Source organism: Mus caroli, unplaced genomic scaffold (assembly GCF_978045245.1).
Source record: "Mus caroli unplaced genomic scaffold, Mus_caroli_1 scaffold_2, whole genome shotgun sequence".
Classification (NCBI taxonomy): domain Eukaryota; kingdom Metazoa; phylum Chordata; class Mammalia; order Rodentia; family Muridae; genus Mus; species Mus caroli.
This window is the reverse complement of record NW_028227257.1, coordinates 137,330,350-137,345,345: the sequence shown is the minus strand read 5'-3', so window position 1 is coordinate 137,345,345 and position 14,996 is coordinate 137,330,350. Positions and strand designations below refer to the sequence as shown.

At 40.1% G+C, this 14,996-nt stretch overlaps 1 protein-coding gene across 3 annotated transcripts in view; it reads left to right on the top strand.

Annotated features, from left to right (window-relative positions):
* Window positions 1-1,196: 1,196 nt before the first annotated feature.
* The window catches only part of Kynu (kynureninase), a 144,589-nt gene continuing 130,789 nt past the window's right edge, over window positions 1,197-14,996 (top strand). For 2 of the 3 annotated variants that reach the window (XM_085834944.1, XM_085834943.1), the window contains exons 1-2: window positions 1,199-1,317; window positions 8,674-8,855. In XM_085834944.1, coding sequence (XP_085691070.1) covers window positions 8,687-8,855 — 169 coding nt within the window. In that variant the 5' untranslated portion in view covers window positions 1,199-1,317; window positions 8,674-8,686. Of the gene's footprint in view, window positions 1,318-8,673; window positions 8,856-14,996 lie in introns of all 3 variants that reach the window. The other variant, XM_085834945.1, reaches the window with a different exon arrangement.

The following is a 14,996-nucleotide window of genomic DNA, read 5'->3' as shown; positions in this document are numbered from 1 at the left end:
GAAAATGAATAAACATATTACAAGCTTTAGATTTCTTGATCCAATTCAAATGAGAATTTTGTAGTTTATGAGTTTAACAGTGGTCAGTAAATTATCTCCAAGTCACCTCATGGCATCTATTGTCCTCTCCTAGAAGTTGGGGACAGTACACTTTGTCTGGGTAATTTGAGGACAAAAAAGAATGTGTCGAATGGATTTATGTGTCATGGTACAGTGCTTTTCCCCTTGAATTGTTTTTCTATCTCAATAATCTTGTAAGGAAGATGTGTTTTCTGTTTATCAGGTAGATAGGAGCCTGAGCTTGGGCTATGGTTCAGCGACTTATCCAGGATTACAATGAGGACACACAGAGAGGACTGAAGAAGGCCTTGCAGAGGGTGACATGCTGTGGGCTTAGACAAGGCACAGGAGCAAACACGCAGCGACCCAGGCAGTCTCTTCTGTAGTCATTATTCTGAAAATCTTGGGTCTTAGTGTTTATGCCTAATAGGTATTCCTCAAAGGACCCAAGCTCGGATTAGGACAGGAAAGGCAGCTCAAGGATCAGCATTTAAAGAAATAATTAACATCAGTGACATTTTCCAGGCTTCCTTCCATTTAGATTTCCAAGTTCTAACTCTTTCTGTGGTTATCATACTATCAAGATTTATGACCTCAAAAATTTAAAAGTCCATTTATTAGGCAATAAAATATTTTGAGGAATTAGTGGACTATATTAATTTTTCTTTTGCAGCAAAGTCCTCTGCCTTTAGGGCTGAGCACTTGAGTCAGTGGTAGGTACCACCACACACAGTTTATTTTAAACTTTTGTATAAAACCTGTGTCCACTATAAGTCAAAAACCCTGCAATCAAAGTTGATCAGTGGTTCATTGTCTCAAAATCCAGTAGAAATGTGTCCAGAGTTCAAGGAGGGCATTCCTCTGGGTTTGGGATGTTTCAGAGCGCAGATTGAAAAATAAATGCAGATGTTGGAGTTCAGCTCTCCGACACAGTGCTCACAGCAGTGCTACACATAGGTCAACCAAGTCTCTGCAGGGGTCCAGAACCCACAAGGAAGAATTGGAAGAAGCTGTCAGCAGAGCCAGATGTTTGGCAACCTGGGGTGGGGCTGGGGGAGGGGCAGCGTTTTGCTTAGCTTTTGTCAGTGGTTAGAAATTTGCAACCTGATTCAACAGGGTGGGAGGAACTAAAGTTGACATGCAAATTCCCCACAGGGTGGAGAAGTGAGCAGTTCTTTGAGTCTGGCTAGCTGGGGACAAAGAAACATCCAGCATCCCCTGAGAAGGTACTGGAGACTACTGTCTGGATCTGAGCAGGTAAGCAGAGAAGAGGTCTGGCTCTGAACATAAACAGACATTCGCTTCTCGTGTTCTTTTCCAAATGGAACTTCTCTCTACTAATAGGGTGCAGTCCTTTGGGGATTTCTTTTTTCTGTTTTTTTTTTTTTCTTACTGTATAAATGATCTTCATAAACAAAACCGGCATGACCTCCCTTCAAGCCTGCACCTCTAAACCCAGGCTAGAGAGAACAGATGAGGTTGTAGTCCCAGCAGGTTAGCGGGCACTCACTGCAGGTTTAAACGGTCAGGAGAACAAGCCCAGGTAAAGGAAAGCCATGTTTAAAGGAGCTTTCTGATTTCTGGTTTTGTATGTTTGCCCTATGCTGCTGTGTGTCACATTAACATTTAGAGAAGTGAAAGTGGATTTTCTTGAGGGGAGTTTCTTCCCCTTTTATTTTCTAGAGCATTTTGCCTAAGAATAGACATTTTTTTCCTGTATTTGCTAGACAGCTTTTTTTCTTCTCAGCGTTAGGAATTTGGGGACAAACTTCAGGATCTACTGCTCAGCTAGGCTGGTTGCACTCTGATGTCACATAATTCTCAGTGAGAGTCCTACAGAAGCAGGCTTTGTTGCAGGTGTATATCAACTTTTTACTTCCCCCAGTGAAGTATGAATGTATCTTTACTAGCTTCTAAACTTTGAACTTGGTATCCAATTTCCTCACTTCAGGGAGGGAACGACCCTTTGCGGTACAAAGATTAGCTACTGAGGACTGGGTTACTTATTGACCTGGTTGACCTTAGACCGGCAGGGTCAGGAGGAGATCTTTAATTTGTTATTCTTTCATTACAACTGATCAGATTTTGGTAAGTGCAACCTTTTACCTGGGAAAATGTAGCTAATAAATAAAACCATGAAGACGGAATTTTCGAAATTTCAAGTCTCAGTATAATTCGAGGACAAAAATCAATTTCCATCAACAAACACTAACCTTTAAAACTATTATGGGAATGCCTCATGAGTGTGACTTGAGGCCGTAGTCTCCTTTAAAAAGTGAAATTGAGCTTTATTTTATATAACAATGACAGAAGAGTGTTCAGGTGACCTGCACGCCAGCACATGACATGTTCGTTTACCCTTGTAACATTAAACCTTGCTAAATACATGAGATATGACATTTGACAGTTATTATAAGCTAGGAGTTAATGTCTTCATTTTCAAACGGATCATGTCAATTTACTTGCAAATGATAAGCCTAAACAAGGCATAAAATGATGTTTTGAAGAATTAATTGTCTTAGCTGGTGGTATGAATGCAGAATTAGGTAGCAATTAGTGCGAGCTAATCAGTCCTTTCTCTTGAGGCAAAGGCCTTGAATGAGCATTGCAGCCTGCAGGACCCTGTGAACAGAGGGGTGCCCCAGAAGGAGACACAGTTTCAGGGAAGACATCCCTGTATCTACTACTATCTCCAGTAGAACAAGCCCAGAAGTGTAAAGAGCTACACTTTTGACTCAAGGAATTAGATTTTCCTATAAAGGCATAAAGGCCTGTGCCTGTAACCCCAGGATTAGGAAGCGGGAGATTCATGGACTCCAGAGAAGCCAAGGCTGCATCATGATGCCCTTTTCCCAAGTACTTTTTAAAAAGGAAACCAATTCCCCTGCAGACCAAGCTGCTGTATAGAATTTATGTGGAATTGAAAAGAGAAAACAGAGAAAAGGAGAATAATTGAAAGCCATTGATTTTAAAACTCAGAAGACAGAATAAAAGGAAATGAGAGGCTCCTGCGAGCAGGGGATTTTCTCCCTCTGAACAGGGGGTTTTCTTTCTCTGAGGAGGGGCTTTTCTCTGTGAGTCTGACTACGTGCCTTCTCAAGAGAGGCCCCGTTTGCCCTGTACTCTCAGACACACTTGGCTATAAGCATTCCATCGGCCTCTGAGCCCACTTTTGAGTCTGTTGCACAGTCACTGGCCTTTAAGGTAACTAACCCTAACTCCTCAGTATTATAAGAATGAACTAGATGTCGATGCAAACATTCTAACACATTTCTTGTTTGTTTGCTTTGGGATCGGGTCTTGCTATATAGTCAAGGCTCATAATCCTTCAGTGTCTTCCCCAGTAAGATTACTGAGATATTAGAAAAGCACCACCACACCCAACATGATGTGCATTGTTGCCATGAAGTCAGAAGCATTATTTTACCTTTTGAGAGTTATATGCCTGAGTCATAGTAGATGCTCAATAAACATTTGTAGAACCAGCGGTTGAATAGCTAGCTACCTTTTTCACATTTAGAAGGTGTCTACAGTTGCTCCCATTACCCATGGCATTCTCATATCACTTTGTCGTATGCTAAAATAGTTGTAAGTAACCAGGAAAACCATTTTAGATGGCTGTTGATGCTGTTTAAGACAGAGCCATATTATGTAGTACAAGCCGGCCTGGAAGGCACTGTATGACTCAGGGTGATGTTGAAAGGAAGGCAACACTCTTGCCTCAGTCTCCCAAGTGCTGAGATTATAGGCAGAAGCAAACACTCCTAGTTTTATATGTGGGTATTGCTCCTCCAGTCTTTCACAGACTGAAGGAATGATAGTGAAGTAAAAAAAAAAAAAATGGGCACAGAAGACTTCGCAGTGTTAGCAAATACTCCCTGTGAGGATAATGGAAGGATGCTTGGAACATGACAGTGAAGTAACCTAGGAATTGAAATAAGCCCACTCAGAACGTACTTGTCCCCAAAGATATAGTAAAGCTCTCCAACTAACATCCCGAACATGAGGCAGACTCTGAGTTTCACTACAGTGGTTTCTCTAATTGTGTGTCCTACGATCAGACAGAGAGTCACATCCTCCTAGGAGCCGTTGATTCTTCCTCTTACACAGCTCACTGAGCTGTTTGGCTACTTCTGTTCAGCTGTCATCTCGATCTAGAGAAAAACCTATACAAACAATGCTGCTTATAACAATGGTGTAACTATCATGTGAAATTAAACACGATGCAGTGCCAATAGAATAGACTTTAACCAAGCTGGGAAGAATTCACTGTAACAGGTCTGTGATAGGAAAATGCCTCACAGCAAAGCCAAAGAACTCCCCAGGATGTTTAGGGACAGCCCTGAACAGGCTCCAGGAGCTTCTCACAGAGCTCACTGTCTACGGCAAGGTTCTATGATTCTCAACACAGGACCAAACTATATTTTTTAGAAATCTTCACTGTTCAGTCCCAACAGCTCAGTGACATTTGCAGCTGGAATCAATTTCCATGCTTTAATAATCAATACTTCTGTTTTACTGCAAAAATCAAAACGACTCTCTTGTGACCATATGCTCTTGAGTCCCAATCTTTCATAGCTTCTTTCTGATTCTTTGAAATTCATGATCTTGTTTCTACCTGAATGAGTCAATGTCTATCAAGGTTCAAATTCCTGGAAGAATTTGGTGTTATGCTCAGCTAAATACTATGCCCACTGCCTCGATCGAGCTGCAACAAATCACTCGCAGACAGCAATGCATGGTAAAATGTTCAGTCAAGATCTAACCAAATGTGACAAGGTAACTAGTGAAGCCAGTGGAGAGACACAGTCATCTCTGCTTCTCACATCATCAGGTACCCCAACAGTAAGCAATTTAAAATCAAGTTGCAGGCACAGTAAGCATGCTCTATCTTTTTCATCCACACGTATCCCTAAATAAACATAGTACCAGACAGGATGTATCCATTATTAGAAGATGTATGCTTGTAAAGGTTACTGGTGCTTAAAGGAAGAAAGACTGCTTTTAGCAGAGATAGCATGACAGACCAGAACAAGAATGTAGCATTTGATTTGGGCCAGTGAGGAGTTCCTAAGGTCTGAACGTATTGGGATAAAAGCAGCGTGTTTTACAGAAAGAATAAAGAATGAGAAAATTCACAGAGATAGACAGTCTTGTGAGAAAGACACATGGTATAGCAGTATGATCAGATACAAAGGGCATTATCATCTCAGCTGTCCTTTAACACTCTGATCTGACTGGGGTTGAATAGAAGAGGAAGGGGAGAAGATTAAGAGCAATTTTGAAGCCTCTTCCAGGACAGTTTTGAACAGCACCCATGCTAGATTCAGCTTAATGTGTTGTGAAAATAAACATCTCACATACTCCGCATTGCAGACTCAGATGACTGTAGCATCAGCATCCCCTAGATGTCCAGTATTTATGATATTGGATATTTTCTATGTAGGACTCTGAATTCTCACACTAAAGAAAAACTGTTGCCACCCTGTCTACGATTTCATTACCAAATGTTCAAGGACTCACATTTTTCACTTTTTAAAAAATCTCTTTACATTTAAAATTTTTTCTTTATTCTTACTATTAGTAGCATTATGTGTGTGTGTGTGTGTGTGTGTGTGTGTGTGTGAGAGAGAGAGAGAGAGAGTGATTTATTTTTATTTACATCACTGAAGGAATGTACATGCCATGGTACATCTGGAGGTCAGAGGAAAACGTTTCTGAGTTGGTTGTCTCCTTTCACATTGTTGAGGCATGGGCTTTCTTGTTCTTCATGTCATGCTCATACTCTACGCTGGCTTTCCTAGGGAATTCTGGGTAGTTCTCCTGTTTGACCCTCCCATCTTACTGCAGGTCTGCTGAGACTACAGATGTGCGTCTACTTTTCATTTGAGTTCCGGAAATCAAGCTCAGGTTGGAAGACTTATGCAGCCAATACTTTCACTCTCTTAGCCATCTCCCTGGCTCCCTGTCAAATTCTTATAATTATTCACAGTACATAGAGATTTTCATATGATGCAAATGTATAGAATAGCATTGCTTACTCAAAATTCTGCAGTGTTAGGCCAAATAAGTTCATGGTCTCTTCAACAAGTATCTCAAAGCCCCTCAGTCACAGAAGTCCTCCATGACTAACATCTGCCCCTATCTACCTCCCTCTATTTCTTCACTCAACACAACAGGGTATTGGTTGACCAGGCCAAGGTCTTCTCCTATGCTGGATCATTCACTCACTATCATCTTCCTTCAAATTTCAGATATTCATCAAGCCCCTACATGGCCCCAGTGAGGTTGATCACCAAAATGACAACTGCACCCCATTATCCTGTCCTCTTGTCTCTAAATAATCTACAATATTTACTATAGTATTTACTCTCCACTTTTCCCATAAAACGTAAGCTGTCTAAAAATTGACTTACAGCTTAATCCCTGTACTTCCTCCAGTGTCAGAGCCACATGAAGGGAGCATGAAAGGTGTATGTCTTAAAAGCTTAAGCAGAGGAACAAGTAGTTGAAGATGACAGAACTGCCATGTGTAAATCATGTAAAGACTAAGGAGGGGTGGTTATCATTAACCCCTCTCTAACTCAATTCCCAAAACAGAAAATGTAGGGGAAATCTAAATGAGTAAAACAACCAATGAATGGGGTTAAAAAGTTATTAAACCTCCACTGTCAAGCCAGTGTGATAGCTCAACTGCAAAAGCTGCTTGCTGCCCAACCTGATGACCTGAATTCAATACTCAGACCCATTGATTCTAAGTAGCTTTCTTCTGGAGACCACAGATGCTTGGTGGCTCCATATACATTATATACATACTACACTAATCAATGAGGGGCTGTAGAGATGGCTCAATGATCTGCTCCTCCAGAGGGCCTAAGTTTAATTCCCAGCAACCACATGTTGACTCACTAAATAATGGGGTAAAATTTAAAATATCAATAAGTAATAATTCTCCAAATGCCCGTCAGAAAGGCTATGCACACTTCCCCAAACCGTAGAGTTCTAGATGGTTATGAAACAGTAGAACGTGGTTTCAGGAAACACCACAGGGTCATGCTTCCTCTGGTAAGAAGGATCAAGTGGCTGCATTGCTTAGTTATCATATGGAAGGAAAGATGACATTCAGAGAGAACTTACCGTCACATCAATATCAATACACTAAGGTTTAAAATGTAAGTGTTAAGTTTTAAGTTATCTACAGTTTTCAAAGGTTACATGGAGAATTAGGTGTTTGTACTTTAAAAAGGTATCCTCATTGTCACAACTTAGTAAAATAGCTAAATAGAATCAGAAGAAAATGAATCTGTGTCTGTTTTCTCAGATAAGGATGGAATGAAGGCTAGAGAGAGACGGCTCGGAGACTAAGTACTTGTTTACTTCCATAGAACCTGGCTTTGGTACCTAGCACCTATATGACTAAAACTGTCTATAACTTAAGTTCCAGGGACACTCTCTTCTGGCTTCTGTGGATACTACACACACTTGATACACATACATGCAGGCAGACAATCATATACACACAATAAAAATTTTTAAAAATCCTAACATTAAAAAATACTGGACTGCAGGGAGTGAGGAAGATGGCTCAATAAGGAAACCATTCGCTATAGAAGAACCTGACTTCAGAACGCCAGCATCCAGAGAAAGATATAGGTGCAGCAACATGCATTTGTCACCCCAGTAGGAGAGCAGATGGAGATTAAAAGCCATGGAGCTCCTTGGCAAGAGCCGTAGGCTATCGATGAGCTCGAGGTTCAGTAAGAGCATCTGTGTCAGAATATAAGACTGAGTATGGAGACAAGATCAACATGGATCTTGAACCTCTGAATGCACAGGTGCAGGCTTGCAACCCACGAACACATAGAAACACAATCATGCATGCATACAAACATACTTACAAGTATGCATACATACATACACCACACACATCAAAAAGCAAACAAGCAAACAAACAAACAACACTCACATACACACACAAATAAAAAAAAGCAACAATATTAACAAGAAAAACACTTCAGCCTTAGTATTTTTTGTTTATTTAGCCAAGGCATCACTATGTATCCCTGCCTGACCTGGAATTCTCTACATAATCCAGATTGACCTCAAACTCACAGAGGCTTGCATCCATTACTCTATTGTGACAGTTTACTGAGCATAGGATTTTCAACCATCTCTAAGTTACTACTACTATTTTCTTCATTTTATGTATAACAAAATCTCATGATGAGATTTAAGGTAAACCTGGGTCACAGGACTGGAATTTAGGATTTTAGGCTGGGCAGTAAGGACATATGCACTTTGCCCTGTCTCCAGGAATTTCTGTTTGTTTGATTTGCGGGGGCTGGGTTTCAGTATATAGCCCATCCTGGTGTGACTCTCACTACAAAGTCCAGGCTTATGCCTGCCTTTCAGTAATTTTCCCATCTGAACCTTCCAGTTCCTGAATTACAGGTGTGCACCAGCACTCCTAGCTATAATTCTACTGTTTCTGGAGTTGCGAAAAAATGGGAATCTTAGTTTAAAATAATGGTGGACTCTGTAGAAGGCTGATATTCTGCAGAAAAAAAAAAATGATGATGGCTACATTATTTCAACGTTTTACTTCCTTCTTAGATAACAGTTTGTGATGGAGCCCTCGCCTCTTGAGCTTCCAGTTGATGCAGTGCAGCGCATCGCGGCTGAACTCAATTGTGACCCAACAGATGAGAGGGTTGCTCTCCGCTTGGATGAGGAAGATAAACTGAGTCATTTTAGGAACTGTTTTTATATCCCCAAAATGCGGGACCTGCCTTCAAGTAAGAATACTGGGAAAGGTTTTATAAATCAATTTAGTAATTTCTGCTACAGCATGTGACTGTCATAATTCTTTGACAACCACTGTTCCATTGCATAATAGAGCTGCTACAATTGTTTTTGAGCACACAGCAGGCCCTCGGTGCTACCCTACCAACCCATCCACCTACCGGAGCCTCGTGTTCTTTACGTTTCTTATCCTTCTCTGAATATAATGCTCTCAGGGTGTTTACGCTGTCATCCACTTCTCTGAACAATAAGGCAGCTGATTGAAAAGTATACGTGGAGGCGTTTACTTGTTCTCGGCACTTAAAGCACAAAGCAATCGTTTTTCAAAGCGATATTAGAACATCTCTTATTTTGTGGCATCTCATTGATGATAGCCTGCTGCTTGTCTGGGAGCTAATGTGACTGCGAGCGGGAGTATTGGGAGGCATATCATGGGAATAGATATCTTTACATGCTATAAGGAAAGGCATCAGTGTTAAGAGGTACAGGAAACCCACACTGCATGTCTAATATGACAAAGTGACCTGAACCCTTCAGTTTGGGGAAAACTCCTATTTTTAACCATAGGTAGCACAAGAACAAAGAAAAACTGTGAAGCATCTTATGTCGGCCTCTGTTGCTTCTCATCAGTGAAAAGACAAGATGAGCTGGAATGAATTACAGGGTAGTTTCACATGATTTATACAGTCCACCTTCCTTGACTTTTTTCCCTCAATTTCAAATACTCAGAATCTGATAGCTCCACTCACACTATTTCAGGATAGGATTGGGTCACATACCCTTACTTGGCTTCCACTGGATGAAGCCCCCGGGGGAAGGTGACACCTGGGGGATGCATTTGTGTGTGACTGCTGTATCTAGCACCAGACATAATTCTGGAAAGGAGAAAGAGGAGCGCAAACCAGGTGTCATAGGATGGATACACTTCCCTCAGAATGTACACTTAAAAATAGATGAGATGTTAAATTGCAGTGTGTAGAGTTTAGCATATTGCTTTCCCCTGCATTACAGGTAGAAATTTCTGGGACTGGAGATGTTTTTGCTCAATGATTAGGAACACATACTGCCCTTCCAGAAGATCAGAGTTCAATTCCAAGCATACATATCAGATTATTCACAACTGTCTATAATTCCAGTTCCAGGGGAATTCAAGACCTCTGGCCTATGTGGGCACCTGTATTCATACATACACTTTTTACATTTTTAAAATAGCTTAATTTTCAAAATAAATGCTCCTTTTAAAAATCAGCATTATATATATATATATATATATATATATATATATATATATATATTTCTTTTTGAGTTTCAGTCCAGCATACTTATTTGGTTAACTCATTGCTAATTCTTAAAGGAAATAAAAAGAGGGACAATAAATTGATTCAATAAATTTGTTAAAATAAATGGAGTTTTAGAAGGTAAACGATTCTAGTTCATCAAGACAAAGCATGGCTTCCTCCACAGCAGACTGAGGATGAATGGGGACTTTACTAGAAATTCTGTTTCTCAGGTCTGGTCCCAGAATTATTTAATCACAGCCTTAGGTGAGACCAGTGTCGCCTATCTTAGATGAAGCAGGGTGGTATCCTGAATGCGGATCAATTCCAACTCCATTCTTGAATTCTCATCCTGTGTGTGGTTTTCTCTAAGAATTCACCCATTCGACCATCATTTCTTCATCATTTTCTGTATCTCATTCACTTTTCTCAGAATAGCCGAATGAAATTTGGAGTGATTCTTAGTGTGCTTGAAAGTAATCTAATATAGGAGACCTATAATAAGGAGAATCATGAGGAGCATAAGATGTTCTGCTCTGATAATATCACTGTGGTAGATGCTCTGTGTTGATGCAGGTAGACAAAACCGAGAGGAGCAGCTCAGATTTGTCCCGTACAAACAAAATGGCACCAAACATAGGAGCAAGTGATAAACATAGGAGCAAGTGATTGGTGCCATCTCTTTGGTGTTACATTCACAGAATATAGATGCATCAAAAAAATTTCAGTATTCCAAGGGCATCGGGCAATGGCCTAACAAGCAACTCTGAATGGCAACCACAAGATACAAAGAGCTGGAAATGCTAAACAACAAAAGTCGAGTCAGCAAGGCTTAGGAAAATGAAAGCAAGGGGATGCTCAATGGTAGAATTTTACCTTTTTGTTTTGTCTATAAGATCTTACCCTGTAGGCCTGTCAAGCTACAAACTGGAGGTGGTCTTGAAGCCTCCCAAGTGCTGGGATGTCAGGAGTATGCCACCATTCTCAACTTTGACAGTACGTACCTTAGAATCCTAAGAACACACTGCACTTACTGACCTAATTATATATGGTTTGGGTGTTCAACTTTCGCAGTCCTTTGTATCCCTAGACATTAGTACCCCATCTGAGGTGTTGGCACCAAAGCTTATTCCCATCTTGTCTCCATTCCTAGCCTGTGTTCTTACCTTGAAGTATTTTCCCTATGCTTTCCCCCAAACAGTTTTAAAGTTCTGGGTCTACTTTGATGCATTTTGAGTCAACCACTCTGCGGGTTGCAGATCAGGCTTCAGCTTTAAAGATTACAAATGTGAAAACGCATATAGAAATCCTACTTGTCCAGCCCTATTTAGTAAAGTTAGTCTTTCCTTAATCATATTTTTGGTTTTTTTATTGAGTATTTCATATATGAGTTTACTGTTTTATAACATTTTCACCCCTCTCCCCCTTCTGACTCTTCCTGTACCTCTGGATCTCCTCTCAAATCATGACTTAATATGTTTTATGAACACACACACACACCTGATATATATCAAATGCATATGACACCCCCTGTCAAAAATTCGGTATTAGTTTTTTTCTGGGTCCCTTCTCTTGTGGTGTGCCTGTCTGTTTATGTTCCAGTACCTTACTGGCTTTGTTATTCTGTTGCTCTGTAATATAATTTTTGGCATTGGGTTTTGTATTTCTGCCACCATTGCTCTTTATAAGAGTTGGTCTTGCAATTTGGAGGGGGGTTTTTGTGCTCCAAATGTTATTCATGATGTATTCCAAATCTGAAAAGAATGACAACACTTACATTTACTAAGCAGGTTGCTGTTAGTCAATATTTATTATTAGAAAGATAGGTAGGTAGATAGATAGATAGATAGAGCAAATGACTATGAATATGTAATATATGATATATGAAATATCTATTCTTGGCTAATGAACTGAACAGACATTTCTTGAAAGAAGAAATACAAATGATCAGATAATTGAAAAGTGTTCAACATCCTTGGCCATTATGAAACTGAAAATAAAAATTTTCTTGAGATTCTATATTAGCCCAGAAAGAATGAGTAATATCAAAGTAAACACAAAACCAGAAGATAGAAAGAAAGAAAGAGAGAGAGAGAGAGAGAGAGAGAGAGAGAGAGAGAAGGAAGGAAAGAAGGAAAGAAAGAAAGAAAGAAAGAAAGAAAGAAAGAAAGAAAGAAAGAAAGAAAGAAAGAAAGAGAGAGTCAAATAACAACAAATATTGGCAAGGATACAGGGGAAAAGAAACTCTCATTCGCCAAAGGTAAGAATGTAAGCAGATGCAGGGCTGTGAAAGTGAGGGAGGAGGGTGTTCAAAATCAAAGTCAGAACTACCATGCTCCTCTGCTCTGCCACTCTTTCTTATATATCTGAAGGACTCTAAGCCACTCTGTCACAGAGATGCTTGAATCTTTATGCGTTTTTCTACTGTGCCATTCACAATGTCTAGGAACCTGAGCCAGCATTTCACATCTACCAACAAAGGAATCAATACGAAACTGTGTTCCATGTAATGTGATAATACGCAACTGTAAGAACTACGAAAAAGTCACGTTTCCAGGAAATAACCTTTGTGTTAAACAAAATAATTAAATGTATGAGCACAAATACCACATGCTTTCTCCTCTTTGTGGATTCAGAACTGTGTGTGTGGTTTCTCAAAGCTAAAAAGGAGAGAAGGAGGTCTTAAGGGAGAGGGAACAGGCCAATAGAATACAAAAAGGCAGCAGAAGAACTATGTAAAAGTATCTTTTATTAACCTGATATAATTATTGTCTCCAAGGCCTACTCAATGGTCTGCTAAGCCAGACCTAGTCCTGAAAACGTCTAGCTTCTGGACCTGCAATGTTTTCAGCCTCTGAGACTTACTGCTGAATAAGCTCACCCTTTCCAGCTCTTTCTGAACTCTGGCTGCTTGGTCAACTCAGCTGTTCTGACTCAAAACTCCTCTTCATGTTGACTGATTCAAACTGGCTTTTTTTAGTGTCTGACTGCATTGCTCTGCTTGGCCTAATTCTAACTTTGATAATATGCTCTAATCTTCAGGCTCCTTCTCATTCTCTAGCTTGTTCTCTCTTCAACCTGTCTCTGTACAGGTAAAACTGTGCTGGTAAAACTGCCCTCTCTCTCTCTCAACACTGCTCTCTTTTACATAGCCTCTCTTTTCTCTCTGTTGTATTGAGCATTGGACAGATCCTACTCTGTCATATGTTCCTCTAATTTGTCACTTTGTCTGCCTCTCAATTACACATTACTTTCAAACATGGGTGCTTCCTTCTACAAACTAACTTTGCCTTCATTGATTGGGATTAAATGTGTATATTGAAGATGTGTCTGTACTCCAGCCAGAGAGATTAAGGTGTGTGTATATTTCATCCAGAGTAGCTGTGTTTCTGGATTACAATCCCTCTATAGGACAGTGTGTGGGAAGGAAGACAAGTAGTCAGAAGGAAGCACTAGGTAAGGAGGAGAGCAAAGGAGAAACTCGTGTGAACAAAAACCACTGGCATCTAGGTGGGAAAATGCCCATACCTCAGCATGAAATCTATTACTTTGTAAGGAAACATAAAAAATTAATTGCAGCCTGGCGTCGTGGCACATGCCTTTAATCGCAGCACTCGGGAGGCAGAGGCAGGTGGATTTCTGAGTTTGAGGCCAGCCTGGTCTACAAAGTGAGTTCCAGGACAGCCAGGACTATACAGAGACACCCTGTCTCGAAAAACCCAAATAATAATAATAATAATAATAATAATTGTAAAAGTTCTTCAAGGAAATACTACAATGACAACCTATGGATTTCTATTTTTGTATTAGATGTAAGTTTTTTTATAGGTTTCCAGTTGAATTTTTCAAAGTAAATAGGCTTTGTAAGCATTTTCTGAGATATTATTATGGACATAATGAAAATATTTATACTGAGCTGGTGATGTCCTTAATGATTGACAAGGTCTACATTGGTCTGCATGTGATAATCAAAAATAGAAGGAAGAAGGAGGGAGGGAGAGGGGAGAGAGAACAAGAGAAGGGGGGAGAGAGAGAGAGAGAAGGAGGAGGGGGAGGAGTAGGTAGTATATAGTGATTGTGAGTAGGGTGCAATAAGATCAAAGAAGCAAAAGTAAGGGAAGTGAGAAGGGGGCTGAGCTTCAGGACAAACTTGAACTACTTAGTAAACAGTAGACTTGATGCTAACAGACACTGCCTCAGCCCAGCTTTATGGGATAGGTTAAATAGCAGTGGCATGAGTCATGTACTTGGCTACTCATTTAAAAAGTAATGTCTTTTGTTGCTTTCCTGTGTGGCCTTAATTTGGAGGCAGGAAAGGTGACAGCTAAGTTTCACCATGATTAGGAGCATGTAAAGACAAAGGGAGGATAGGACCGGGTAGTCCTCCTCATTGAAAAGAGTTCAGACTTTGCGGAATGAGTCCCTACCTAACTAGAAAAAAAAATGCATGCTGATAAAATGTCCTTTTTCCCATTCATTTTAAAAAAGATTTATTTAAATGTTTGCGTGAGGCTGATTTACTTTAGGGACTTTACATCCATGCAAGTGCCCTTGCAGGATGAAAGGCATCAAGAAACCTGGAACTAGAATCCCAGGCTGTCGTGAGCTGCCTGAGACAGGTGTTAAGAATCAAGGTTCTCTGTAAAAGCAGTAAACACTCTCAACTGCCAAGCCATCTTTCCAGCCTCACATTTTCATTCTTAATAGTCACATGCCAAGCTAGCCATTCTAATACTGTACAGGAAAGTGAGAGCAGAATTAGCAAACAGCTAACAGCTGGGTTTACAGTGAAAATTCAAATTTGTGAGTTATCAACATTTAGGTAACATTTGAAAATATAGGCTTGAACATTAAGGA